Source organism: Barbatula barbatula, assembly GCF_947034865.1.
Source record: "Barbatula barbatula genome assembly, chromosome: 7".
NCBI lineage: Eukaryota > Metazoa > Chordata > Actinopteri > Cypriniformes > Nemacheilidae > Barbatula > Barbatula barbatula.
This window is the reverse complement of record NC_136770.1, coordinates 20,463,798-20,491,601: the sequence shown is the minus strand read 5'-3', so window position 1 is coordinate 20,491,601 and position 27,804 is coordinate 20,463,798. Positions and strand designations below refer to the sequence as shown.

The 27,804-nt window shown below is 37.4% G+C and overlaps 2 protein-coding genes across 2 annotated transcripts; both read right to left on the bottom strand.

Annotated features, from left to right (window-relative positions):
• Positions 1 to 454: 454 nt before the first annotated feature.
• ppp4r2b (protein phosphatase 4, regulatory subunit 2b) lies at positions 455 to 10,218 on the bottom strand. Its single transcript, XM_079460629.1, has 9 exons — positions 10,002 to 10,218; positions 8,610 to 8,691; positions 8,224 to 8,394; positions 5,333 to 5,426; positions 5,157 to 5,194; positions 4,971 to 5,045; positions 4,750 to 4,890; positions 2,811 to 3,109; positions 455 to 1,866 (listed from the first exon to the last, which is right to left on the bottom strand). The coding sequence occupies exons 1-9, from the start codon at positions 10,120 to 10,122 to the stop codon at positions 1,499 to 1,501; spliced, it is 1,389 nt and encodes a 462-aa protein (XP_079316755.1). The 5' UTR covers positions 10,123 to 10,218; the 3' UTR covers positions 455 to 1,498.
• Positions 10,219 to 11,145: 927 nt separating this feature from the next.
• On the bottom strand, positions 11,146 to 27,614 carry gxylt2 (glucoside xylosyltransferase 2). The gene is made up of 7 exons (XM_079460027.1): positions 27,156 to 27,614; positions 19,245 to 19,440; positions 17,390 to 17,521; positions 16,773 to 17,024; positions 15,294 to 15,417; positions 14,349 to 14,521; positions 11,146 to 13,025 (listed from the first exon to the last, which is right to left on the bottom strand). Exons 1-7 carry the CDS (start codon positions 27,431 to 27,433, stop codon positions 12,846 to 12,848), a joined length of 1,335 nt encoding a protein of 444 aa, XP_079316153.1. The 5' UTR covers positions 27,434 to 27,614; the 3' UTR covers positions 11,146 to 12,845.
• Between the last annotated feature and the right edge of the window lie 190 nt (positions 27,615 to 27,804).

Below are 27,804 nucleotides of genomic sequence, written 5' to 3'. Positions count from 1 at the left end.
AAAGGAAACTTGTATTTGGGAAACGAAGCAGAACAGGATTTGCACTTGAGAGCAAAGTGATTTGGGCATTCATTTGAGGAACATGATTATTAAAGGATTATGAACTGGCCCGGATGAAAGCATATGAGACATTATGCAATTCATAATCCTTATATGAATAATGTTCAACTAGTTAATGCTCCTTGCTCAGTATTAAACTTAGCAAATTATAAAAACAGTAGCAGTACATGTAACATAGCTTTAATATTGGGCCTGGATGAGAAGAGACGCTCAGTTACTCTTCTAAGGCGGCAGGTTTATGATTTTAAAGTGATGGATGATTTAAAAAAATACAGACACAGCTCACTTCTGCAGAAAACAAGACACTAAAACCAGCTTTCTAAAAAATAAAGTCTATGCAATTTCAGAACTCTTCTGTAATAACATAGAATAGTTATTAAATCAGAGTCATGCGAACATTTAAAACAATAACATTTATTGCTTCTTCTGAATACTGTATTGAAACCACAAGCATTCAGTATACACAGAAAAGAATTATACAATTATATATGGATGCACAAAAGGCAGAAAACACAATGCTCTACAGAACACTACTTTACAGAAATTAAAAAAACTCTAAATATCAAAAACGTACAGCTGCGAAGCAGCAGCCAGCTGTTGTCAACGAGACAACCTGGGATTAAACTGTGACGAATGACTGCAGTCATTATTAACAAAACAGCTTTCTAACACAACATATTGAAATGCTGGTATAAATTAATGTGAATCATGAAACCTGTGGTTATGAATCTGTCATAAAACTCATGGTAGAAGAGGGTGAAAGAAGGATTCAACAACCCCTGTCAGTTAAACACAACACAAAGAACTAGAAGGAATAGTAAAACAAGTAAAACAAAGCTACTGTTTGAATCGTTTCATAGAACAAAAACAGCTATGGCTTGTTTTGGTTTGGAACGTAATCTCTGAACAGTGGCCCTTTAGGAGTCTTTATAGAGACCCGCTGCTTAGGGCAAGACTATAAAACTCCACTTCCTGTGTCCAAAATATTAACACACCAATCTAGAGGAGATTCGGTCTAGACTGTCCCTGACAACCTAAATCATCCATCATAAAACATGACCGCTTCCCTGGTCTAAAACTCCAGTTTTAACTGTTTAGTGATGTCACGGTTGATGTCAAACAGATGTATCCAAACACCGTCAGTCAAACTGAAGCCTCGCGAGAGTTAAGCCAAAGCAACAGACAGGAAGAAACCCATAAAACGTACGAAATTGAGGGAAAAACTGTATACAAAACTATTCCGGTTAAAACCTTCACTTCGGAAATAAAATCCTATGTACATCTGCATAAAGAGTGCATTTGGGAAAGTTGGAAAAGGATGAGTCTCCACAAGAAGGCGCAGGGTGGTAGGTTGGGTGTTGCTTCTGACAGCCTTCAAGGCCACTTAAGTGTGTGTCGTTTTAATCTCCACAAAAGCGCAGTCTTCCACAGGAAGCCTTCAGTCTTGTTCCATAGGCTCCTCTGCACTTTCAGAGTCTTGGGCCCCTGACCCGGAGTCGCCCTCTGTGGGAGAGTCTACGCTACTACTGCTGGATGAGGGTCCGGATGCATTTTCATCATTGCTACTGCTGGATGAGGGTCCGGAAGCATTTTCATCAGTGCTACTGCTGCTGCTGACCTGCTCGTTTCGCTCATCCCCATCCCTCACCTCAGGGCTAGACGCCACCCCTGCAGGGGCTCTCTGCTCTGATTGGTCCATATCGCTGGGTTCCTCACTGGAAGAGTCCAAGCCACAGGGAACCTCTCGTTCGGCAAAAGCCTCTCGGGAATCGGCAGCCGTACACTCGGACTGTGTGCTAGTAGGTTCTGTGATAGAGAAATATAAACTAAGAATAGATAAACATCTTTTGCATCTCAAATGTTTAAACACCCTTAGACCGTGTTTAATATTTGACTTGACAATGGCGCTTTAGTAAAAAACGCTTGCAGTGTTGTGGTTACAAATAGCAGCCGGCAATGTTCATAGATAGCATTTGCGCATGAGGGCAACTTAGAGAGACAGGCTTCATAGGCAGCGTAACAGAATTCTACTTGAATAAGGGATGCTCATCTTGGTTAATTTCCCTTACCAAGAACCGATGCTCGCTATACGAACATTAACCTTTAACTCCAATTTAATATTAAAATCTTATCAGTTAAATAAAAATACATGCTACGTCTCATTTCGAAGGCTGCGTCCTCTGGAGGTCGCGTTTGTAGGCCGCATGCGCAGTTGCATGCAACATCCAGAGGACGCAGTCTTCGAAATGAGACACAGCTACAGTTGACAATGGTCTGTGACACATTAAAAATACAAATGTTTTCAGATTCATTTGTACATGCAAACAGCAGCATACCGACAAGATCAACAAGAGCACCTGCATTCACATATGATCCCCTTTTCATGAACCTGCTGCGTTTTGGACAATGGAGAAAAACTAAAATAATATAAATCCAAAGCATAAAATAAACACGCAAGAAAATAAGTTTGTTATTTTTGACTGCCATTTTTTTTTTCGAGCTTGAGCCTTCTCGACCAATAATGTTCCTCGCATGTTGTCATGAATATGACGGGTCTCCGTCATTGGTTAGCTGTGAAAAAAAATGCTTGACGTACGGCGTTCTTTTTCAACCTCAAGACCCTCCAAAAGGACTTTTTTTGAAAACACAGTTTCCTCCATAGGATTTTAGGGTAAAACATGCTCTAGCAGCTAGAAAAATTAAGTCAAGTGTGTCAAACACGGACAAAATTAAACATAAAATAATGTTACCTTGATCCTCACAGCTTCTGGCTGAAGTAGAAAGATTACTCTTCTCTTCTTCGTTCACCTCCTGCGACATGGATGAGGGCGAGTTGGCATCCTCCGATTTATCCGAAGAACTCTCGCTTGGTGTAGATCTGTGCACCTCCACATTCTCATCCTCTATTTCCTCCTCTCCATCCTGGTTGAATTTGAGTCTCTTCACTTCATGTTCTTCTGCCTCCATGCCCTCCTCCTCTCCATCATCTAGATGTTTATTCTTAACAGAGCTACCGAGACTACCATCGATGCCTGATGATGATGCGTCACTGAAAAAAAATAGACATGTTACTAAGCGAATGCACAGTGGTGTTTCATGGGACTTATGAGTGAGTCCGTCTTAAACTCTTAATTTGAGATTGAAAAGTTTTTTTTTATCAATTACCAAGAGCAGTTTCAAACACTATGCATCACAGAATTCAAATCAGATTTTCCTATTTCCTAAATTTCAAAGAGGTATTGATGAAATGAAGTTCAGGGTATGTTCTCCAGGGATGGATACGCACGTTCTGAACATACATTTTCATCTATGGAGACCTTTCAGTATGCTGTGGATATTAAGAAGTTGTTTAATGTTTTTTAAAGGAGTCAAGATTTAAAATGAACTAAAATTACTTATAACATTACAATAAAATTTTACTCTAATTTAAAACAGTTTAAAAATAATTCATTTCAGGTTTTTAATAAGACGACATATTTTTGTTTACTTCAATAAAAGCAAGATTGTTTTGTAAATGAATTAATATGGTCAATGTCACTTTACTTTGATTAGTAACAAGAATCATCCTAAATATTTAGATTATAAAGTAGACTTTAGACCAAAACATTTTAATATCCTTTTTCATGAATGTAAACACTGATTTGAAATATACTAAACAACAATTGACAAGATCCAATGGGCCTTTTTCACAAGAATCTACGTCACCGCAGTGTAACGCAACTTCCAACACCGATTAAATCCCATTAAAAATAAAATGCGCTTGTGTCATTTAAAGCTACTTATGTTTATCTGTGCTGTCTTTTTATGCCCTTTGTTATGTAACTAATATTAATAAATTAAACCTTAGTATAAAATGCTGACCATAAACAGCTAGATTGTCTTCTCCAATCTTTTAATGGGTTGCTTTCAATACTGCACATAATATACTAGTGTTCCTGAATATTCATGGTCTTCCATTTATTTTAATATATACATAAACAATTATTCACTACCCTATCACAGTAAAGGTAAAAAGAAATTCATACTCCATGTGCAAGGGCCTTACCACAAGAGCAGACATAATAAAACACGCAATACATAATGTTAGGCAATGCACTCGACGCGAGCAAAACATCTGATAATATATATTTTACATTATTTGAATATTTTTGATAATGTCAGAAGCACAGCAAGAACAGACGACATACATTTATTTTTGTAATTTTCTGAAACAAAGTGTAATGCGAGTCGGACGGGAGGGATTGGATGAAGTTTCCCAGCACAACGTGCTGCCTTTACTGTAAAGTTAGTTTATTTTATCAATATAATGCAGGACCAAACCAGACAGACAAAGAATATAATGAGAACATGACTGCATTCAATATATGCTTTTCAGAAGCTAAAATCAGCAAGTTCCTGCCTCAGGTAGCTGTCCCGTAAACAGCTCAAACCTTATATCAAAACAAAAACAGCAGTACCAGAGCCCCCTCCTGACTGCGGGGTGTTTTTAAATTAAGATCCTAACTTTAAACACGAAGATATTTAATCCAGACACTCTTGTAAGGTTTGGATACTGCTGTAACCGGAACATTGTTTACCCTGCGTTAAACGATAAGGAAGTCAGAAAACCCGGAAGTGTGAAAAAGGCCTATTCTGTGTTCTTAAGTGTGACTCGAGCATTGAAGCATCACTCTGTTTACCAAACTGTACCTGGATGTTTTGCTATGTTCCTGTGATGAGTTTGGATCTTTGTTTTCTGTGCTGTCCGGAAGGCCGTTTGTGGCTGGCGAACTGGACACGGAAGGTTTCTGTCTGTTTAATGGCCTGGGTGTTCCTGGACCATTGACTTTCCTGTAATACAGAAAGCATTCAAGTTTGACATCCATTTTTAAATACCTACTCAAAAGCGTCCTAAACACCATACACCCCACCTCTCTGTGAAAGCGGATGCGTTCCCAGACAACATCACCCCGTTCATTCGGTTAACTCCACTGCAGCCATTTTTCCTAGTGAAAAGAGAACAAACACTTGACCCATCCACAGTAAATACAGACAAATGTGTTCCAATTAATGTAGAACAGCTTTAGGCATTGAATAATTAACATTTGATTACTTACTCTGATGCTGGATAGATGCAACTGACCACCATCACATTCTGAAGAAGACAAAAAAATGACAAATGCAATACAAATTCTGCCTTTCCAACTAACGCAAAAAACTCAATTTCACTAAGGTAGGCTTACTAAAAACAAGGTTTGTGATACTTCGACTGAATGATACACCATAAACTGACCTTCTCTACACCTCTGAGAAATTTCTCTGTTCCTGTGTAGTTCCTCTTGGGTTCTGTGAGAAGCTCACACAAGCGCTGGATGGTAAATGGAATCCTGTATAGAAAACCCAATATTTAAATGAGCTCAAACATCAACCAGGACAGATTCCACCCTGACTCTGGTAAGACAAATCGTTCCAAGACACACATACAGCCAAAACAATGCTTTGTTATATTCAACAGCCAGGAGATGGCACACTTGCTCTGGGGTAAATAATCCTGGCTCTCTTATACTGTTCTTTAGGGCTTAAAAATGACAAAAGGAATTCTACATTTTCAAAAGAAATGCAAAACCTCATGCTACAGAGGTGGGGCCTTAAGGCCGTGTTCAGACAAGAAAAAAAAGTTTATTTAAACACTGGTAGCATTTGGTCACAACTAGCAGCCGAACATCATGACTTCAGAGGCCGCGTCTGTGCATCAAGGAAGCCCAGAGAAAAATAAGTCTATTTGAATTATAAACAGAGAGCAGCCTTGCAATAACTTATCACATATTTAAAAACTACAGTACACATTTCTCGCTAGAAATTCAATCAGAAGTTGTTGAAAGTGAAATTTAAACTTACATTTATACCAAACTATGCTCCAACGGGCGTTTCGGCCGCCATTTAATTTTCTCAAGCTTGAGCCTTCTCAACCAATAACGTTCCTCACATGTTGTTATGGAAACGACAGGTCTCTGCTATTGGTTAGCTGTGAAAAAGGAGCTTAACGTATAACTTTTTTTCAACCTCAAAAGACGCTCTGTGCTTCAGAAAAAGATGCCAGCGCTGGCATTTAAAAAAGCGCTCTAGACGTTTTTTGAAAACACGGTTTACTACATAGGATTACAATGTGCAACAGACGCTAGCAACTTAAAAAAGAAGTCCAATCTGAACACGGTCTTAAGAGTCTATATTAACATGCATTAATATACAGCTGGGTTACAGTGATAAATGGCACTTTTGTTAATGTAATGATGTGTATAGAAGACAATGATTTCAAATGTCTTCTATATACATGCAAGTCAATAATGGTAAAAGTAGGGCTTTCACAGCCCTAGTGACAGCCCTACTTTACTCATATACTAAAATAATCGATAGCTAGATTGATTACGAATTGATATATTCTACAAATTATTCCATCAATTAATCGAGTATTCAGATAATAAGTAGTTTTTCTTTATTAAAGAGCAATACTAAATATACAAGAGAAAATAAGAGAAGTTATCTTGAAATGAACAACTAATTTGTATCCTTTTTAGAAAAATGTACATTCTTATTGCCGAAATGGCATACATAAACAACTAACTTCAGTTAATGCATGATGCATTTTGTTTACCTAAATTAGTTTACATTTTTCAAAGTTCTGTTTTAAATTTTTTGAATTAAAAAAAGATTTGTCCACATAAAACTACTGTAGTTAACTGGTCTTTTATTTTGCCAGGTCGTTGGAAGGTCGCCAAAATAACGGAAACAAAAACACGCCATCCCCTCGTCTCCCTATTGTAATTAATTTATTCAATTTTAATAAAATAGATGCATAAAGAAATGTGAAAATTCTGTAAATAACTAGTAAGATTCCCTATAGAGTGACCTTAACAGAAAAGAATGTCTTAACAGAAAAACTGAGACATGAGGATAATGATAATGAATCACTTGAATAATATGCATGAAAACAAAAAGTACAAATCTGATACAACTCAAATGATGACAAAATGTCATTTGAACGTAACGGTGAGTGGAGATCAAGCACGCTGGATGTAAAATGCTGCAGTTCACCCTTGTTTTGTAAGGATCTGAAAACATTGTGATTATGTCAAATACGATTATTTAATAATTGTGACCGCCCTATATAAAAGCGAGATTAATAATTGAAACTGATTTAATATAATTTATCAGGTTTAACACAATGTTGGAAACTAGATGATTTCTAAAAAGGGTTAAGCCAAAACCAAAGACAGCTGTCTTGCTGTCTCACTTCTCAGACATTCAGTGAGCTCACAGACAGCTTACTGTGTATGTAAACACGTCATTAAAAACCTTGTTTTAGAACCCCGGTTTAGTCTTGTAGTTCACTTCTTACATTGAAGTCTGTTTCACAGACAAGGTTTAAGGCTAGTCCCAGACTAAATTGAATGCGTGATGAATGTCTTAACTCAATACAACTTGCACAGAAATATCTTAAAACATAACAGCGCCACTGTTTTGTCACAATATGCACACCGGTGATGTTTTCTTCTAAGGCATTAGAGGTCCACCGATTGATAGGCTGGCCGATTTTTTACAGAAATTAACAGGCAGGTGCATCTGTGAGCAGCTAAGCGTTGTTGTGGAACACACGACGCTGCTTCTGGCGGCAAACAGATCACAACCGGCATAACACTGTGATGTCCCACTGCCTGCTAACTTGTTAACTACCTGCTCACTTCACAAGAAAACGGTAAGACTTAAATTGTTTTTATCCTTCGTTCTTAATGCAAGCTTTCATGTGGCTCGATGGTTAGAGCATGGAGATTGCACATAGTCAGAAAATCACTTTGGATAAGAGCATCTGCCGAATGCATAAATGTAAATGTAATCTAGCCTTGTATATTTCATTGATTAAATATGATGTTAGAATGCAAACTCTTTTGTTAGAGAGCCTTCAACCACGTAGTTTAGGCTACATGTATGCAAGGGTACCAAAACCTGGTGACTAGCCCAGTAGCTAAATCATTACAGTTGTGTAGCTAGATAAACTCTGACATTATCAATACTGTTTCTGTACCACAGAATATTCTCCCTCTGAGGCTGTGAGACAGAGTAACTCACACTCTGCAGCCATGCCTTGTTAAAAAACGAAACTTTTGGCGTAAAAATAAGGTTACTTGCCCGTTGTATCCATTGACAATCTTAAGGATCCTCTCCTTCATTTCTTCAAAAGGAATTGACTCCACATTGGGGTTAGCTGGTCCTCTCTGCTCCGGAGCTGACGCTTGGAAATCCTCCATTACATTCTCTAATTTGAATATGAAGTAGCTTTTAAACTGAGACCACGACACCCTGTAGAGATGACAAGACACAGACTGTCATTCAATGCAGCAGGTCACAGTAGGAAAAATGAATGAATATCTAAATATGCATTGTTTAAATAGGTATTTTGGAGCAAATATAAAAGCACTGTGGTAATATTAACTACAGTGCCATTTAAAAGCAAAGTGAGGTCTCTGCATCCATTAAATCATTGACAGGTTTTGAAAGGCAAAGGGTATACTTACAGGGTTTCCCCGGTCTTTGCAATATGACATAAAAACTGGTCCAACACTGAACACACTTCTCTCTTGCCCTTCTTATCAAAATCTGTAGAAAATAGAAATTCAATCATTTTTTATTAATGTAGGGTCAGCTTATGAAAACTACTCCACGCTCTTTATTACGATTTACTAGGAAAGGTTTGTTTTGGCTTGAGTGACGCAATTTGACCAATATTTTCAACTTTCGCCACGAGTTTGCATCTATACGCGTCGTTGCATTGACTTTGTATGTAACTTAATCATGCAAATCTCTTAATACGCATTTGGTGTGAACCCAGAGTTACAATAACGAATAAGCGTGCACAAAAGACGCGAAATGCGAATCGCCCCTTAGTGTGCGTAAATGAATGATGCATAAATGAACTATTCGAAAAGTCAACGAATGACAATTCTAGTTTTGTCCAATGTATGCATGGTTTTGACAAGTGTGACATTCGTCGTCTTGTTTATGCTTTTATGCAATCTGCAAACTCGAAAATACATACATTTATTATTTACCACAATCTTATCCAAAGTGACTTACAAATAAGAGAGGATTAAACATTTTTGTCAATGAGATTGAGCCATAGTTACAAGCAGAACCAGAAGCTAGGGAAAGATGACCAACAAAGAAGATAGTTTCATAAATAAAAATCATTATTTTCTATAATTTAACGTATTTACATTTAGACCAAAACACCAATATAATGTCAGGAATGGTTATATTTATAATGACATCCCCATGTAATAATTAACCAAACACAGCAGAGCTGACAATGCACCTCCTCTGAACTGCAAAACCTTGTTTCTAGGCTTAAGGTCATTTTCAATTTTGAAGACATGCCCACATTGCACTTTCACAACCATTCTGATCATTCAAACCACGGCTATAAAAAGTACTTGATAATTATTGATAATAATTATTGCATTAGTACAACGTTAGACTACTGCATATATTTAATAAAAAGGCAAATAACAAAAAAAGATGAACAAAAACGACATGCTGAAGAAACCCTGACTTTGTTTTAAAATAAAATGATGAACAAGTCTTGAACAAACGGGTGTTTGAACAACCTATGCTCTTAATCTACAGTACATCACACAAAACCATTGAGCACCTTTCTCAATAATAACAGTATATGAATATGTTATGTGTTGATTGGTAAATGAATCACTTTGTTCAACAGATAACATCAATAAAAGGATGTAGTCTGTTCAACACGACTCTGAACACAACAGACTTCGAAAAACACAGGAAAAGCCATTTAGCCACAGGCTAACATGCTAGCACGAGCTAACTGACATTATCCAGCTCACACAGTCATATAACTTCTCTCTGAACTCACACACACCGAATCCACACGCACATATGTTCACCTTTAAGGGCTTCCAGAAGAGTGTCTATCTCCATGTCTCTGCTGTTGTCACTATCTCTTGCTCGAAAGCGAGAGCTGATGGCTGCTGTTGGGCTCAGTGAACAAGAGGAAAAGGGAAACATTTCAATATGGCGGCGGCCATCGCGTCACTTCCGGCTGCCGCTCTTCCATTACGCTTGGCTGTTGTGCGCAATGCTGTCGCTGTGTATGGTTCACGTTCGGATGCAGAGAGCAGTTATTGCCATAAACACAGCTCACTTGGTTTGATCTCACGAATAACCAATTTTTTTGCCTTATTTATAAACAAACTGTCATTGTTGTGTCGAGTGATGAATTTGATTCTGCACAGTGCTCAGGGTTTGGTTTCATTACTAGTGCTGTGGCCCAAGATAAATAAATAATAAAGTCAAAACATGGACCACGTAAACATTTTAATTGACGTAGCATATTAAACTAATTTTAAATGCATAGCAACATATTTTATTAAAAGAAAAAAACATGCTTTACAATTTCTGCCCCATTCAATTGAAGAAGACCCACTATACGTTTGAAAGATTCCGTACTTAATGTACCTTTAAGTAAATTATATATATATATATATATTTAAACATTTAGTAAGTTTGGTCAAAAGTGATACAAATTTAATAATTTGAGTTGTTAAGGTTATTACATTGCAAAAAAATACTTTCTTAAGTAAAAATGGCTTAACTTCTTGAATCAAGAAGAATTGTCTTGATGAGCTAACTGGCCTAAGAAAATAAGTCTTGTTTTTAGTAAAAAAATTGAGAGTTTTCAGTTCATTTGTGCTTAAAACAAGCAAAACTATCTGCCAATGGGGTAGAAAAGTTATCTTGAATTGAGTGACTAAGAAAAAGGTAAACCTTAATTCAAGATTCTTTTTTATCCCATTGGCAGATTTCTTTGCTTGTTTTAAGCACAAATTCACTGAAATCTCATTTTGTTTTAAAAAGTAAGAAAGAATTTTTTTGCAGTGACATACAAACACAAAATAAACGCTAAAAAACTCTGAATATGGTCATATGACAATTCATTTTCAAACACTTTCAGCATCTTGTAGAAAGACGTCATAGCCTCAAATACAGACCAATGGTAAAGGGAAGATTAACAATATAACGAAAACAATTAGGGTGATATTAAATGCATTCTCATTTATTACATTTTTGACATACGCACTTCCGTATAAAATTACAATAATAAAAGACATTCAGAAAAGCATATTGGACAAAATGAATATCAATGGTGCATTTCTTCAAACAAAGATAACATGAGATGTATAATACAGTCTCCTCGTGTTTCCAGTTAAAAAAAAATCTCATCACTGATCCCAGACCAATGACAAGACGATGGAAACCGGTCACACTTATAAAGATTAAGCACATGGTGCTGACAAATACATCAAAAACATTCTCCAAAATCACACACGCACGTTCTCCTACCTTGAGATTCACACTCACACATTCAGCATATTAAAAGGCTGAGATTACATCAACTGCAAAAAATCTGAAGAAATATTTCTTGATATGTACGGGCAAACTGATCTTGCTGATCAGAGTTCGGTTTCCGTTAAAATGACTTTTCATTCATTTATTTTCTCCCTCCAATTCAATGTTTATAAAAACAAAAGTGCACTTAACTGTAAACCACACATTCAAAAAAAGTGTTGTTTGTCTTTATATAATACTGTCATGATGTACAAACATTTCCACTTGCAACATTATGACCAAATGGCTTCACGTGAATGTGGGAGCTTGCTTATTTTAAACAACGGCATTCATTTAGTCCCACTTTGGCAGATGAAGTTGAAACTTCTAAATGTTTAAGATAAAAGCGTGTCGGTGTTCTTTATATCTTACCGGAATGAATGTTGCTACGATTTTGAAAACCCAGACCTGGCAAAACACCAATATTATTTAATATACATTAATCAAAAGAATATAACTTTTGGCTAGTTTCCATGTGCTCTTACTTGCAAATAAAATGACAGTGTAGTGTACTACAGTACGATACACTTCAAGGTTGTGATAAAGGGACATTCTAGCACATTTTCAACCCCAAGTTGATTATGTCCTTTAGTACAGACCTGTAGTATCGATTGTATTTTGTTTGTTCATCTATATGGCCTTTGTAGAAATCACCTATGTGAAAATCCAGCATTGTGTACTTGTCAAACTCTAAACTGAGATGACATGACCGACATGTTAGTATCTTTGGTTGTTTGTGCCCCGCTAGATTAATTTTAGTGCCTAAATCTGTTATGTAGCAAAATGCACAAACTGATATAGCCATTTTGAGTTACACAGAACATACTTCAGCATTTGCTACAACACGATGAGCCCAAATGTACAATGCTGGACATTATAAACCAGACGCTGAAAATTGGCAAAAGAGTTTTGAAATATACCAACAGCTTTTAACCCATATTTAGAGCCCAGTCTGTGAAATTCTTTCAGGATATTATAAATAATTCTCTGGATCATTCAGGTGGTTGGTTACCCATAGAAATGCACTCTGGTTACTTCTCTGTATCAGAGGTTTTTTTAAACATATAGTATGTAGTCCTGTTGTAATTCATTTGGTGGCAACCACCAATGGAGTCATTTCCAACAGAGCCAAAACGACACTTAATGCCAAATTAGCTTGCAATAATCCAAAATTTGCAATCCTCCTCTGGCTCGTGACCTTAAAGACTGAAGCTGGTGGGCCCAATGCTGCTTGCCCTTGGCAATGCACATCTCACAGTAAATGTCCATTTAGATCCAAGCAGCAGGTAGGGTATTGATTTTCCATATGATGTTGAAACCACGTCTAGAGCTCTCAAGATTCATTACTTGTGCGCTGGTCGGACATGGCGGACAACCTTTTTCTCATAAGCGGCCCTCATGGTCTTCTCTATCTGTTTGAGGAAGACCTGCGGAATCCTTCCACAAAGGGTGTTAACTGTATCTAGGAACTTGGTTTGCAGAGGGTAAAACAAAGACTGGAACAGATTCTCCTCAAAAGGATACTGAAATAGAAAAGAAAAACACATTAGTGTTTAAGCGACTGCATAACTGTGGAGGCACATGGCTGTTATCTCATATCTGAATAAATTCAGTGCAGCAGATGGTGCCATGTGATTTTAGAAGACAAAAGGTTTCCTCTTGAGGAGACTGTTTCCTGGTAGTAGCCTTCAAGGAGACTGCATTGTGAATGCACAATGCAGCGCCTTGTTTATTCTGATGTGCTACAAAACCCTCAATTTAGCTTTCTTAGCACACAAAAATGTAAGTACCCTGGCAAAGCAAAGACAAACAAATTGGATTTTTCTTTATAGTGCCAAAGAGCATGTTGAGACAGAGGTAATATTAACTCATGACAAAGATGTAAGCTATGAACAATATTTGTAATACAGTCTGTGAAAACCCAGCTAAAGTTATTCCTGTGTTTTATACATACTGCAAACCAATTCTAGATAATGTAAAGAAAATTCTGTGAAAATATAACCATGATATCTTTAATAATGACTGAGTGAGGATATTTTGTCAAAAAATGAAAACGATGTTTTCATAAACTTCATGTAGTATCAATAAATGTATATCAGTATTTATTTAACTATTTCTCATATTGAAAATCAAATCTATAGATGATTTCATCGGAGGGACTGCTTCCGGTCTGTGGTTGGTTATCGGTATGGCTAGCAAAAATTATTTATTTTATATTTAATTTATAAATATTATTAATCTATATGAATACTTTACTGTATATCAAACAATTAATTGCATACAAAATAAAAGCTTGGGTTTACATAACATAGTATGTCTGGGTGCTGGGCATACTAATTTTGTATTTATGAAAACATTCACATTCATAAATGTAAGAAAAATTTAACTGTATAAATGTGTATATATAATCTCAATTACTGCTAAATATAAATACATCTAAATATTTCCGAAATATATATACGTTTATAAATACAAAATGAATATGCACAGCACACAAATATATTATGTACCAAACTTTTATTCTGGATGCAGTTAATTGTTTGACAGCCCTAGTAATTAATTGTATTAAATAAAATGAAAACTACATAACATTGATTCTTTGCGAAGGTCCAGAAGTCAAGTTTGGACCACATAATGTTTGTTGCCACTGAAACCGTCTATAGTATAATTTATATTCTAAATCAATAAATACACATAAAAAGTGTTTTTGGCTGACTACTTTGATGGTCCTAATCTCAGAAATAGTTTATTCGACTACAAACAGGATTTCACAAACAGGGTCACATTTTAGCTGTTGTCCTCCATTTAACTATGAAATAAGACAAAACAGAGACAGAGCAACTTACTTCATGTATAGCATCATACACCACCTTGAAGGCGGGCTGCTTGTCGTCATGGTAAACTCCACGGTTACCGTGAAGGATGGACACCCCCTCTTCTTCTGCAGCTTTGCAGTTGCTTCCATACATGCAGTGGTCTGGCCTGTAGTTCCACTGGCAGGGAAATATATATAGACACTCTGCAGACACAATAAAATGTAATGCTTTACCTAAGCTTCACGTAAAATAGGCAAGGGGTTATTATACACGCGCTCAAACACGTTTTACTAAAAGAATATCAGTAGGCCTACATACCTGTACTGAACTGTCAGTTATTTTTGAGAGGTTGTAAAATTAATTTTGTGTGTACGTATGTGATATATCGTCTTTATTATGTTTGGCGCTTGTGGTTTTTGTGAGCGTCCGGATGAATTCCATTACAGTTGCAAGACAAACACCACGCTTGCCAAGTCTCGCTAATATAACACTTAATAACTGCATGCTGTCAGTTCTGTCACACCTGTTCAGGTCAACAAGAGCGTTTATCTACAGGAAACGGGATAAAAACGGCAACTTTCGGGAAGATGAGAAAAGAGATGTTTCCATGTCATGCATCTATAGTAAACCATTCCAAAAATGTATGAGTTAAACATTCCTTATGATTCTATGGCCAAACAAATAGACAAATGTCTTGGATTCTTGCACTGTGACTTGTTCTCCTTTAAAAATGGTGGGTTTTCATTTCCCTGAGCTTTGTTCAGCTGTTTCTTAAAATAAAATACTATGCATTTGTGGACGCCCCTGAAAATATAGTTTTGGACATTTTTACGGACATTTAAAAACACCATGGTCACGTTGATGTACTTCCCACTTATTTAAAATAAATACTTTGGTATCACCATAGAGCACATGAAAAAAACATAACAGTACCTTTTTGTTTGACATTATAGTCATAAACAAACACGCATGTACCTGGATTGTAGTGGAAGATGATGTTGAGGAGGTCTTGATCCCCCCACGTGATGTGGTTCTTGTATTTCTGATAGAGAGGGTGAAGCAGATTTTCCCATGACAAGCCGCTGGCAATCATGGTGTTCTGCAAAATCAATAGTGGCAGGTTATTTTCCTCAACACTGAGCCTGGCAGACACTTTTCAGACAGCTGTTGATATGGAAATTGAGCTTTCTTCCACACGCAACAATTTCCTCCCCCTCATACAAATGTGCTTGGGTTAAAAATTACAGTTCTGAGATGAGTAACGGAAATATGCTAATCCAGACCGCTGTCAACCACTCTCGCGGTGGACGGAGACCGGTGCGATTCCATTGCTCCCGGCTAAAAACAGCATGGGGTTAACAGGGTTGAAATGTGAAAAATGACTGCCAAGAAAAGTAAATTGTAAAGGAAAAAAGCGTAAAAACTAGTAATAAGCGATTACAAAATTATGCTTAAAAACAACTAAAATATATTGTGTGAAGTGTTTTCCTTTTATGGTTTATAATAGGGATGCACCGAAATGAAAATTATTGGCTGAAGCCGAATAAAATTTAAACACTTCACATAAATCACCAAACATGTCTTTTCGCATTTCTTCTATTTATTTAGCCAATTTTTTCACTATTGCATAAACTGAATGGTCAAAATGTGCTTTTAATATTTTGACTCGCTTTTCAACATAATACAATATAACTTCCCATCAAATTGAGCAAAACAAGCAAGCTAAATTAAAACAAAAAATTGAGCCATATACCTTCTTGAAAAGCCTATATTAGGCCTATAACTGACTGCTGAAAGAATGCACTGAACGCTGTAACCCCTACAACAAAACAGTGCAATTCAACATTATGAGCTAAAAATAGGAATAAACAAAAACTGTTGGATTACCATACGCTAAACTTACATTGACACAAGTTTTTATTACAGGGAACTGTGTGCACGGGACCACTGTATGATGTCAAAGGCTAATGTCAGTCCGACCGCTCTAGTCTGAAGTACAAAAGTTTACAGACCAGTAAAGGCGCTTTCATTCATACATTTACTCCGCCGCGGCAAGTTCCTTGCTGTGTCTTTCTCTGGCACATAAAAATGCTCCACGTGCTGCCGACACGTTTGCTGCAATAATAAAATGCGCGCGTCTCTTTCCCTCTAGGTGACAGTGTTTGCTTTTTTTGCTATTTTCGGCCAAATATTTTTGGTTGCCGAACATTTGGTACATCCCTAGATAATAAGGCAGATTTTTATTTTGACTGGGGCAGCAAAGTGAACGTCCACAACATTTCTCGTGATGTTGGTTGTGGCTAACCAGGTGAAAAACTTGAATAAAGAGATGGGGTTTATCACCTGACAGTATTTTGTCATGTTTGGCAAGGACATAATATACAGTTTATATATACACATAATAAAAACAAATCTATTGTTCATTACAGTGTTAGAAATCCAAAGAAAATTTACCCTGAACAGTGTGCTACGAATCCGTGTGAGGTTCATCAGCATGACCCCTGAATTGACCCCTGTCACTCCATAGAAGGGATGTCTTGCAAAGCGACTATACCAGCCGATTTTGGGGATCTCATGCTCAGGCGCCATTGCAGCTAGTTGAGTGCTGTTAAAATCCTTTAGAAACTTCCAGATGTCATCCATAGGACGGAGGAAGAGAACGTCAGTATCCACGTACAACAGGGAGTCTACGTCCTTCAGAATAACCTGATATCCAGGGAAAGGTTGGGTTAGTCATTACAGACAGCGTGGTGAGTCAGAAATACCCTGAAAGGGTATAAATGAAGATTGAGATTACTCTAGTTTTTGAAAAAGTTATTATTTTGTTTCCTTGTGTTAGTAAACTGTATTTATTTGAGTAATTATGGCTGAAATTAAAACAAACCAACTGCAGTTTTGATTGATATGAATTGGAATGCACAATAGAAAAATATGATTTTTGAAAATGTTCAAAAACTGAGTTCTCATTTTGAAACCAAACTCTTCAAATGTACTAAAATGTACTGAGAAGGAAGGAAGAAAACAAAGAAATGAAGAACAACAAAGAAAAACAATATGCAATAGGGGCTTACAGGAAGAAATAGCCGCTGGGCGGCACATGGCTTGAAGAGTTTTTTCCATTCCTCCGCGTTCCCCACGGAGAACGTGATTGGATATATGCTGTACTGAAATTTTGATGACGCCGTCTGAGGCCACTGGCTGAACTGTGAGGGGAAATTGAATTAATCAGTCAACGTCAAGACTGTCACGCTTTGCTAAACAGTACATTACCCATCAGTATCCAAACACGTATTTATCTCTTGCCTACAGGTGTCAGCTATGAGAACCAAAGCATGTAGAGACCTGAATATTTTGCAATATTGGTCGAGGCTTTATTGGCTTGGTTAAATGTTTGTCCAATCCAAGGGAAGATTGCAAGGAGGATTTAGAAATAACAAGTTAAGACACTGTGTTATTCTTGTAAAGACAGTGGCCAACAGATTTAATTGGGGTCGTAATAATTTAGCATTTCCAGCTGGTACCTAAGCAACTTGTGTTGAAAGAAGCTGCTTGAAATTATCTTGAGGAAATCATTTGAACAACAAACATGGCATGCATTTCTTATACAATATACAGTCTCCTTGTGCAAACTATTTAATATAATGCAGGCCTGAAGGCAAAATCAAGATAAAATGTTTTAAATAGTTTTTGATCTTCTAGTTTTCAAACATTATAAACAGGAAAAATCTAACTGCAAGTCTGCAAACTGTATTATAATATAGACCCTTTCATCGGACATGCTCGCCTGGACTGCAGTTCACTTCCGGTCTGTGTTTGTACTTGGTCTGGCTAGTGTTCAATAATATGACGATTTACATTGAATTTATTTGATCATATTCATTTATGTTATTAGTTTATTGTACCATAAGCTTTCTCATACGTAAAACCTAAACTCTGGAATAGCCTTCCCGATACTATTCGAGGATCAGACACACTCACCCAATTTAAATCTAGACGCATCTTTCCAGCAAAGCATTCACTTAATGCGAAATATGCTAAATAAACCACAGAGAGACTGCTGACATTAGATATTATTTACTAGGTGTTTCTATAACAAGTTAAACTACTGTGTTTTACCTTTTTTGTGTTATTAATTTCCCCCGTAAAGCTGCTTTGGAACAATGCACATTGTGAAAAGCGCTATATAAATAAAATTGAATTGAATTAATTCTTATTGTATTACATAGTATTTCTGAGCTTGATACACAAATTGTTTTAAGAAAATTAAATTTATTGGGCAATTCTCCCAGAAAAGCACGGCAAGGCGAAAGAAATAGCCCGCCAAACCGACGAGCGATAGAAAGACCCGCTTATCAAGATTGGCTGCGCTGTGGGCCTGCAGCTCGTTACTTTTGCAATAGTGAGAGAAGTTGAGGTGTGTTTGTTTGTTCACAGCATTTCACTGATGGATGTTATATAAATGGGGGATATAACACTGGATTTGGAGATCGTTTGAAACTGATAGATGGCGCAGTCCCAGTGCTAAAAGATGCCGGACATGAACTGCACATGGTAAGTCCATCTAAGTCAAGTGTCTTTGTTTTATAGGCAATCAGCGCGTACGTGCATTATGTAAAAACACGAAGGGATGCGATGATGTGTTGTGTGCTTGTGCTGTAGGTTCGTCCCCCCTGCTTGCCTCCAGCAGCTCGTCTTTTTCCGGAAATAATCGTACAGCTGTATCTCTCTTTTATAAATTTGGATGCTCTTCAAAGATATGATGTATGCATTACTGCTATATAGGTACTCAAAATTAATATGAGATTGGCAGAAACTGCGTGAAAATACTGTAAATACTAAAAGTTTTTTTTTATAAATATAAAAATAAACAGACATTACAAATAACAACTGCAGTAAAGATAAAAGATCCCAGGGATCCCCTCTCACCCCTTTTTGAAACTGTTCAGACAGGTCCTCCTCTGCGAAGATGTGAAATTTGATCTTCTTTATGCTGAAGAGCAGTGCCGACTTGACCATGGTAAGCGTTTCATCCAGACGGTTCCCACAAGCCACCACTGCCAGGTGCATGACATCCTCCGGTCGGTTGACCTTTGGCCCAGGGCGCACCACTTCACTTTTCTGCCTGGAGGTAAAAAAACACGATGTGAAACCCATCTGAACCGTGACATCAACAACAAAAACATCTGGCACGAATCAGCTGCGGAAAACCACGCTTTGAAATATTTTTTATGCTGCATGAGGACAAATGTTGTTAAAAAGATTTCAGATGAACATGAGGGTAAAAAGAATACAGAGTAAGATAACATCGAGTTGTGTAAATCGTTCAGGGCATACAAGGAAATAAACCACAAGTATAAAGGAACATTTCAAACCAGTTATTTTCTTTTTTTATTCTTTGAAACAGGAAAGTAAATAAGGATAAATCTTAAATTTACACCCACGCATATTAACAAGACGCTTTATGCCTGGTTTTCAGTCCGTTTTTGCCATGATAGAAAGAAAGTAATACGAGTTTGGATCTTTTTATATTACGGAGAACTATTTGATGTTCAGTCAAGTAAAGATATCCGGCTCAGAATCCACCACATTTCTGTATTAGATATAGAATCCATTTGCTCAAAGACAACAGCCGGAGATAGCAGCAGATGTGTACACAGGAAGAAATCCTTTTCGCCATGACCCAGGCGACCCATTGTTTTCATTAAATACGTGTTTTCTTGTCTCAAGCTTCTAGCATAATTGTTATTGGTGTGGTGTTTGTCTTTGCGATTCCATCTCCATCACTCCGGGGAAGTAAAGCTGAGCTCCCTAACACTCTAAGCTCTACCCCGGAGACAACCTTTAGAGGAAAAAAGTCCTCCATTTATCCGAGGCTTTGGTAGAAGAAACAAAAATCACACTGAAAGAGAGGCACGCAGCCTTTTTGACAGACATCAAAGAGCTTTCATTAAGCCAAGGACAGGATACATAGACCTTGATATGGAGAGAAATGAAGAATCAGAAAAACAAGAGCGGTTTGACAGCGGGGAATCAGGAATATTTTAACACTGACAGTAGGGCTGCAACAACGAATCGATAAAATCGATAAAAATCGATTATTAAAAACGTTGGCAACGAATTTCATTATCGATTCGTTGTATCGCGCGACTATAACGCGCGCCACATGTTTGAGTGGCGTGAGCGTGGCGTTTCTGTAGCGTGTCAGCAGCGTGTCAGCTCTGTGGCGGCTGCGTCGTGTTTTCTGTATCTTTGCACAGCAGCACCGTGCCTGACGCGGCGCTGGCGCGCTGCTGCTGCTATAGGTGACATAGAGGGAGGCCGCCGACAGACAAGGGTCTTGTATTCACGACATGTTTAAACTTTTTTTCACATAACCTACACCTTCCAAAATCCGAAAAATGAGTAAGTAGGCTGTCTGTTTATTTAAATAACATTTCCAAATGTTTTGTAGCTTTATTACCTGATGTTGGACCGTCACTCAGATGACACACTAGACTACGTTGTTATTGTAGTGTGTCATATTTTTTTCCTTTTTTAATCACATTGTTAAGAGCATAAAAAACAAAAATAATTCAGTCACCAATACATTTTGGGGTTTAATACGAACCACAATTCGTATTAAGATGATTCTCAGATATGTTATTAAAGATGTAACGTAATCAATTGATGCACGAGTTTACTTTATGCAATATGTGTTTAAGATGGACATAAATTAATATTCCCATTCAATGCAATGTATCTTTTCATTGGATATAGCCTAAGCATTTTCTTGGAGGAAGATTTTATGGAAAAAAGTAGTTAATTGGAGTATTCATTTGCAACATTTTAGTAATAATATCTCATACTTAATAGGAATATTAATGTATAATTTATTTCAATATTCACTTGTTGTTTCTCCAAAAATGCATTATAAACATGATTTAAGTCCTGATGTTTTCTACAGTGGACATGTAAACCCCGTAACGTGTAGATGTTGGTTTAATGAAATTCAATTTGAAAATACGTTCAAATAAATGATGATTAGCTTTCAAACATCAAAATGGCATTCATTAATATGTATTCGTGTACAAAATTACATATAAACATCTTTTCCTATTCTATTTTGCCTGGAAACGCTTCCAACACGCTTGCGTGTCTCGTGAAAAATAGGCGTCGATTCAATTCCTAGCATGCACGCGTTTTCCGTGCGGCTCGTCTCACGCAGGCAGTGTGCAAGCTCTAACCTGTTAACATGGGAGCCGATTTAAAAACGGTCACGCCAGGCTTCTGAGACGCTCACGCCACGCATCTAGTGTGTCACAGGACTAAAAAAAGTTGATCGCGCCGCGCAGCATAGCGGAGAAAAAATAAATTAAAAAAGCAGAGCGGAGGTAGAGGAAAGACCATCAGAGAGACCCGAAAAAATTCCAGAAAAAAACAGCAAACCATGAGAGGCTTCTTGATGGGAAATGCATCATGTAAACCACAGCCAGCTGTAATAATAATATAATAAGTAATAATAAAGCTTTTGAAATATGTTTTGCAATGTCAGTTCTATTTTTCAATAAAGGGTTGAAAATGAATGCTTTTAAAAATTTGTATCCGATTCATCGATTAATCGAACAAATAATCGACAGATTAATCGATTATTAAAATAATCGTTAGTTGCAGCTCTAGTGTAGATGTTGGTTTAATGAAATTCAATTTGAAAATACGTTCAAATAAATGATGATTAGCTTTCAAACATCAAAATGGCATTCATTAATATGTATTCGTGTACAAAATTACATATAAACATCTTTTCCTATTCTATTTTGCCTAGAAACGCTTCCAACACGCTTGCGTGTCTCGTGAAAAATAGGCGTCGATTCAATTCCTAGCATGCACGCGTTTTCCGTGCGGCTCGTCTCACGCAGGCAGTGTGCAAGCTCTAACCTGTTAACATGGGAGCCGATTTAAAAACGGTCACGCCAGGCTTCTGAGACGCTCACGCCACGCATCTAGTGTGTCACAGGACTAAAAAAAGTTGATCGCGCCGCGCAGCATAGCGGAGAAAAAATAAATTAAAAAAGCAGAGCGGAGGTAGAGGAAAGACCATCAGAGAGACCCGAAAAAATTCCAGAAAAAAACAGCAAACCATGAGAGGCTTCTTGATGGGAAATGCATCATGTAAACCACAGCCAGCTGTAATAATAATATAATAAATAATAATAAAGCTTTTGAAATATGTTTTGCAATGTCAGTTCTATTTTTCAATAAAGGGTTGAAAATGAATGCTTTTAAAAATTTGTATCCGATTCATCGATTAATCGAACAAATAATCGACAGATTAATCGATTATTAAAATAATCGTTAGTTGCAGCTCTAACTGACAGTTCATTGTCAGATCTCGGGTTTTTTAACTATTAGATGTCTATCAGAGGTCAAAAGAGCGCAGGATGGGGTTTACTGTGGAAAATGCTTCTCTTGTTTACAACACAGCCAATAAGGCAACAAGAACTGCATGGATGGGCCGCTCTGAATAATATAAAAAATGATGAAATCTTTTTTATGATAATTTGTCCAAGAGGCTTTTAGTTTTTGAACGTAAGCGTATGACTAATACCCTGCTAAAGTCAAAACCTTTTTATTAATCAAAATAAAATGTTCACAGACTCTGTGCTTGTAAAAGATCTTGCAGTATGAGTTGACACATTTGGAAAGATTTAGTCTAGATAAAAGCTAAATAAAATATTGAAATTCAGTTCCTGGTAACAGTTTTAAATCAGATAGTTACAGTTCTTTTTGAAGCAATACAATTAAACTTGAAAGAATCTGACTAAATGAAATTGACTGCAAGACTATATCCAATCTAAAAGGTAACAAAAAATTGCCTAGAGCAATGGTTAGGTAAAAGCTCTATCTGCAATTCTGCATGAAAAACCTTAGATCAACACCCAAAATGTATATATAGTCACTATTAACTCACCCAATTGAAAGAATTGCACTTGCCAATACTATACAATTATAATAAATGGGGTATAATTTAATTTTTTTAAACTTAAAGGACCTCAGAATGACCAAAAAAGCAGTAGATAAGTTGGTGAGGAACAAATCAAAGCAACACAGATATGTTTACTTCTAATGTTTTTGTATGTATCATTACAAAATAGTAACACTTTAAAATAGGGTTGTATTCGTGAACATTAGTAAATGCATTAACTAACGTAAACTAAAAAGGAGTTCGTTTTCAGCATTTATTAATCAACGTTAATGTTAGTTTATGCCAAAACTGTCATGTAACTCATTTTAACAGATACAACTTTCGATTAAAAAAATATTAGTAAATGCCAAAAATAAACGAACTAAGATTGATAAAGAATGAAGATATACTGCTCATTGTTTATGTTAGTCATGTACTGTAGTATTCAAAGTATAGAGACCAAAATCAAAACTCTTATTATTTAGATTTTTCAAAGACACAGTTTCTGTGAATTATTGCTCTGGCCTCGGTATATACACTACTGTATATTGCAAACCACTGACGACAGTTTTTCATGTTAAATTAATCATATGACAACAAACTGTTAATCCAGGTGGACCAAAGGCGTTAGAACAGGAAAAGATCAATAAAACAACCAACACATTCACAATCAAAATGAAATAGGCCCTCAAGGCTGTGTGTAAGGCTTTCAGCCGTTGTTTTTCTTAAGCTATGCACCTCATGCTTCACGGCCAAATTATTACCACATTCTTCCACTTCAGAAGGTCTGGCACGGCCAGCTCTCTGGGTTCATATTTGACTTTCAAAGCTTGCTGTGAACAGTTAGTTCCACAGCTCCAAGCTGATAAGACTGCAGACTGGGAGTCAACTCATCTGGAAGCACAGCAGACAATGAAGAGATGTTCTGCTTTACGTGCAGAAACTATTAGAGGCTATAGGGAGAAAGCGAGCGAGACAAAGAAAGGGTTCTTATTCTTCCCTTCGCCGACATGTTTATGGCTTTATAAAATGCAACTGCCGTGCGTCTAGTTACAGCTGCATTACAAATGAATGACACTTAAGGAGCGTGTATACTTCACCGTGTTCGTCTTGAGCACAAACGCATCCGCACAGCTTCTTGAGCATACTCTTCACGGATTAAAGCGTGGACATCCGAGTTCGGCACATGTGCAATATAAATGAGTATGTTTGTGTGTTCTTTTTAGCTTACTGTTCTTGGTTTGAGCGGCACACTGCACACTTTCTGTGTGCTTATTGACCCCTAGAGGTCTAGTGTGCTTTGTACGCGTGGTCTCAAAAAATGGGCTGATCATTCAGAAAGCGCGCAAACAAGGACATATGGACCATACTTCAGCCTTTTGGAGAGACTTATTCCTCCTGTTGGAAGAACTGCAGTGGTGTTTAAAAATCTCTTGCAAGCATATGCGTTGCAATACATTTATTTGGACACTTACAGTGCACAGTTGAATAATTTTTTATGGATTTGCTGGGAACAAACCCATAATGCATGCTCATCCCGTCATGCATGCTCATCTCTTTTCTGGAATGACTTAAAACTAACGGGGCAAGGCATAGCAGATGGTTAAATGTTAAAAGAATATCTAATTTGATATTTGACCACTTGGACAACTACATTTTAATGACTACTTGGAAGACCACATTTTAATGACTACTTGGAAGACTACTTGAAAGACCACTTGCAGGACCAATTGGAAGACCACTTGAAAGACAATTAAATAACTGTATTTTCAAGACTACATCGAAGAGTACTTGAAAGAACACTTGGAAGACTACATTTTATGACCACTTAGAACACTAATTCAAAGACCACTTGGAAGACTACATTTTTAGGACTACTTCGAAGACCACTTGGAAGACTACTGGGAAGACTAAATATTATGACCCCTTAGAAGACTAGTTCGAAGAATACTCGGAAGACCACTTCAAATACTACTCGGAAGACCACCTCGAAGACCACCTCGAAGACCACCTCGAAGACTACTCGGAAGACTACTCGGAAGACTACTCGGAAGACTACTCGGAAGACTACCTCGAAGACTTCTCGGAAGACCACTTTGAATACTACAGGAAGAAGAAAAAAAACTGTATTTGTAAGACTACTTGGAAGACATAAATAACTGTATTTTTAGTTTAGTAGTTGCAATTTGCAACCTCTCCACTACATACCATCAATTTCAGACACTTGATCGTTAACTCAATATGCGCAACCGATCGAGAATGTGAACGTTAACATACGAACCAAAAGTCTCCCATCAGGAATTACATTCATAACATATAATAATAGATGTTCATCTAACCAAAGTTATATTTTAAATCAAATAATAAATAAGAAACACAATACAAGCATCACAAACACTTCTGTTGTAAGAGCACTCCTGCACTACTTTTGTCTTAAACCTGGAACTTCAAAATGGCTCATAAACCAGATAAGGTTTGTGTTGGTTAGTGCAACAAAACAGACCCTGCTGCCCCCACGAGCGTGACGTGACGCATCATAAGAGACACGTTTGTCTGTTTTGCAGGAAGCACGTCTGGAGGATGCGCCTAAAAAAGGAAAAATCCGTGTGGAAGAGTAAAACAACAGGTCGTACTGAGGGAGACCTTTTCGCCGCTCCCCTTTCCTCTGCGGAGACACACGGAGCCAGAAATTAAATGCACAGAGCCATTTTCCAAATCACACCCTCCTGTTTGTGCAAGGGTCTGTTTAACTAATTTGCCTGTGGTTGCATTGGCCCATTGCGCTGTGGGTTTATCAGCAGAGAGCAGTAACAGGGGTGTGGACATCAAGACAGATGGCTGCTGGAAACCCACCAGGAGGGTCAAAGTGTTGAGATATCTCACAGTCTCAATTAGCGCCGTTTTTTGTGAAGCTGTCGAAACAGCGATAACGTCCCTGCTGATAGAAAGCAAGCAATGAACAGTCAACTCATTCGAACATTATCGTTATATGTTTCGGTTTAAGATCAGCGAATCATCTTAGGCTAGATTAGGATTTTTTTTGGTACAGCAGTGTCGACAAAGGATTTCCCGCTATCAAAACAAAAGGACTAAGGATAAATTAGATGGTTTCTTTTAATTATGTCCTAAAAAAGGCACATCATCTTGATGAATAAACTACTCCATCTGTAGAGTCACAAGGGACCGTGTGCATTCACTCAGAACAACACATCATTGATTTTGTCCGCTGTTGTTTAAGCGTGTGTGATCCTTTGGGAATAAGGCAATTGTATTCAAGGTGACCTTTCTAATAATGCAATAATGAAAATGCAATTGAGGTAATCGAGGCTGAGATGTAAGCAGTCGGTCACGGTCGTAACAGGGAGAAAACTTTGATTTTAAAGACATTTAATTTGCAATGTAATGCGCATGCTGTGCATGTCAAACCTTTGTGTTTTTTTTTATTTGCATTCAGAAACCTAAGATTGCACAATGAGTTACTCAATCCGTGGAGAACAACAGTAAGACATTTCTGCCAAATCTGTCATCGTGACAGCAGATATTGGCAGTGGAATCTCGTTGGGCAGGCTGTGCTTATGTCAAACAACAAGTCAGGGTTATAGATATGAAGATATAGATTGCATAAAGCATGAATGCATATCACACCGAGATCACGAATGCCCTTGAAAACTAAACCCATTCCTTGTTTAAGTAATGTGTAAAGAAATAAGGAAAAATAAACATGCATTGTTTTCGTTGCAAGCATTATATTTAATACATGCATACATACTATAACACGTGCATTATATTTAGAATTCACAAAAAGACGCAGTTAAATCACAAATAGCTATACATCCGTTTGCTTGCTCGTGTTAAACTGGTTGCTGAGCACAAATGCAATTAAATTAATTTCCTACCGAGCCTTAGCGATGACATTCCCCCCTCTGTCGCTTAACTTCGGCTCTTTGCGGTCAGATTTGCGGATTAGTTTCGGTGGTATTTGCGGTGCTTCGTGGGTTTGTTTCGCTTCTTTCACCGGTGAAATGTCCTCGCTGTCGCGCCAGGATGAGAAATGTTTTTCTTTCGCAACTTCTTTCAACGGCGGCTCGTCCGCAGCATTGCCCCCGAAAAAGTACAAAAGTAGGAAAACTCCGAAGCAAATCGCGATCGCCACGATTTTGCAATGAATTCTCATGGTTAAAAAGTGTCCCGTCCGCGTGGAAACGTTTTAACCATGGCTGTGGTTAAATAATTCGGATGTCTCTGTCGTGTGCAGCCATACTTCTTCATTTGAGCTTTGATGATGATGATGAAGACGATGCTGTTCGGCTTAGCGCCGATATCGAGACTCTCTGAAGGCGGACCTTCAGCTATTTACCGTAATACCGGTAATACATCTGTAATACCGTAAAACTGTGATACGACAGAAAGGTTGGCTTCGGATGTAATTGCGCGGCAAATAACGCGTATCCGATGTCATGTATAACATAATCATAACATTTACAAGTAAATGTAATGTATTATCAATACCGTAATATTTCAGCACCACGTCGTTGGCTGTTTTAG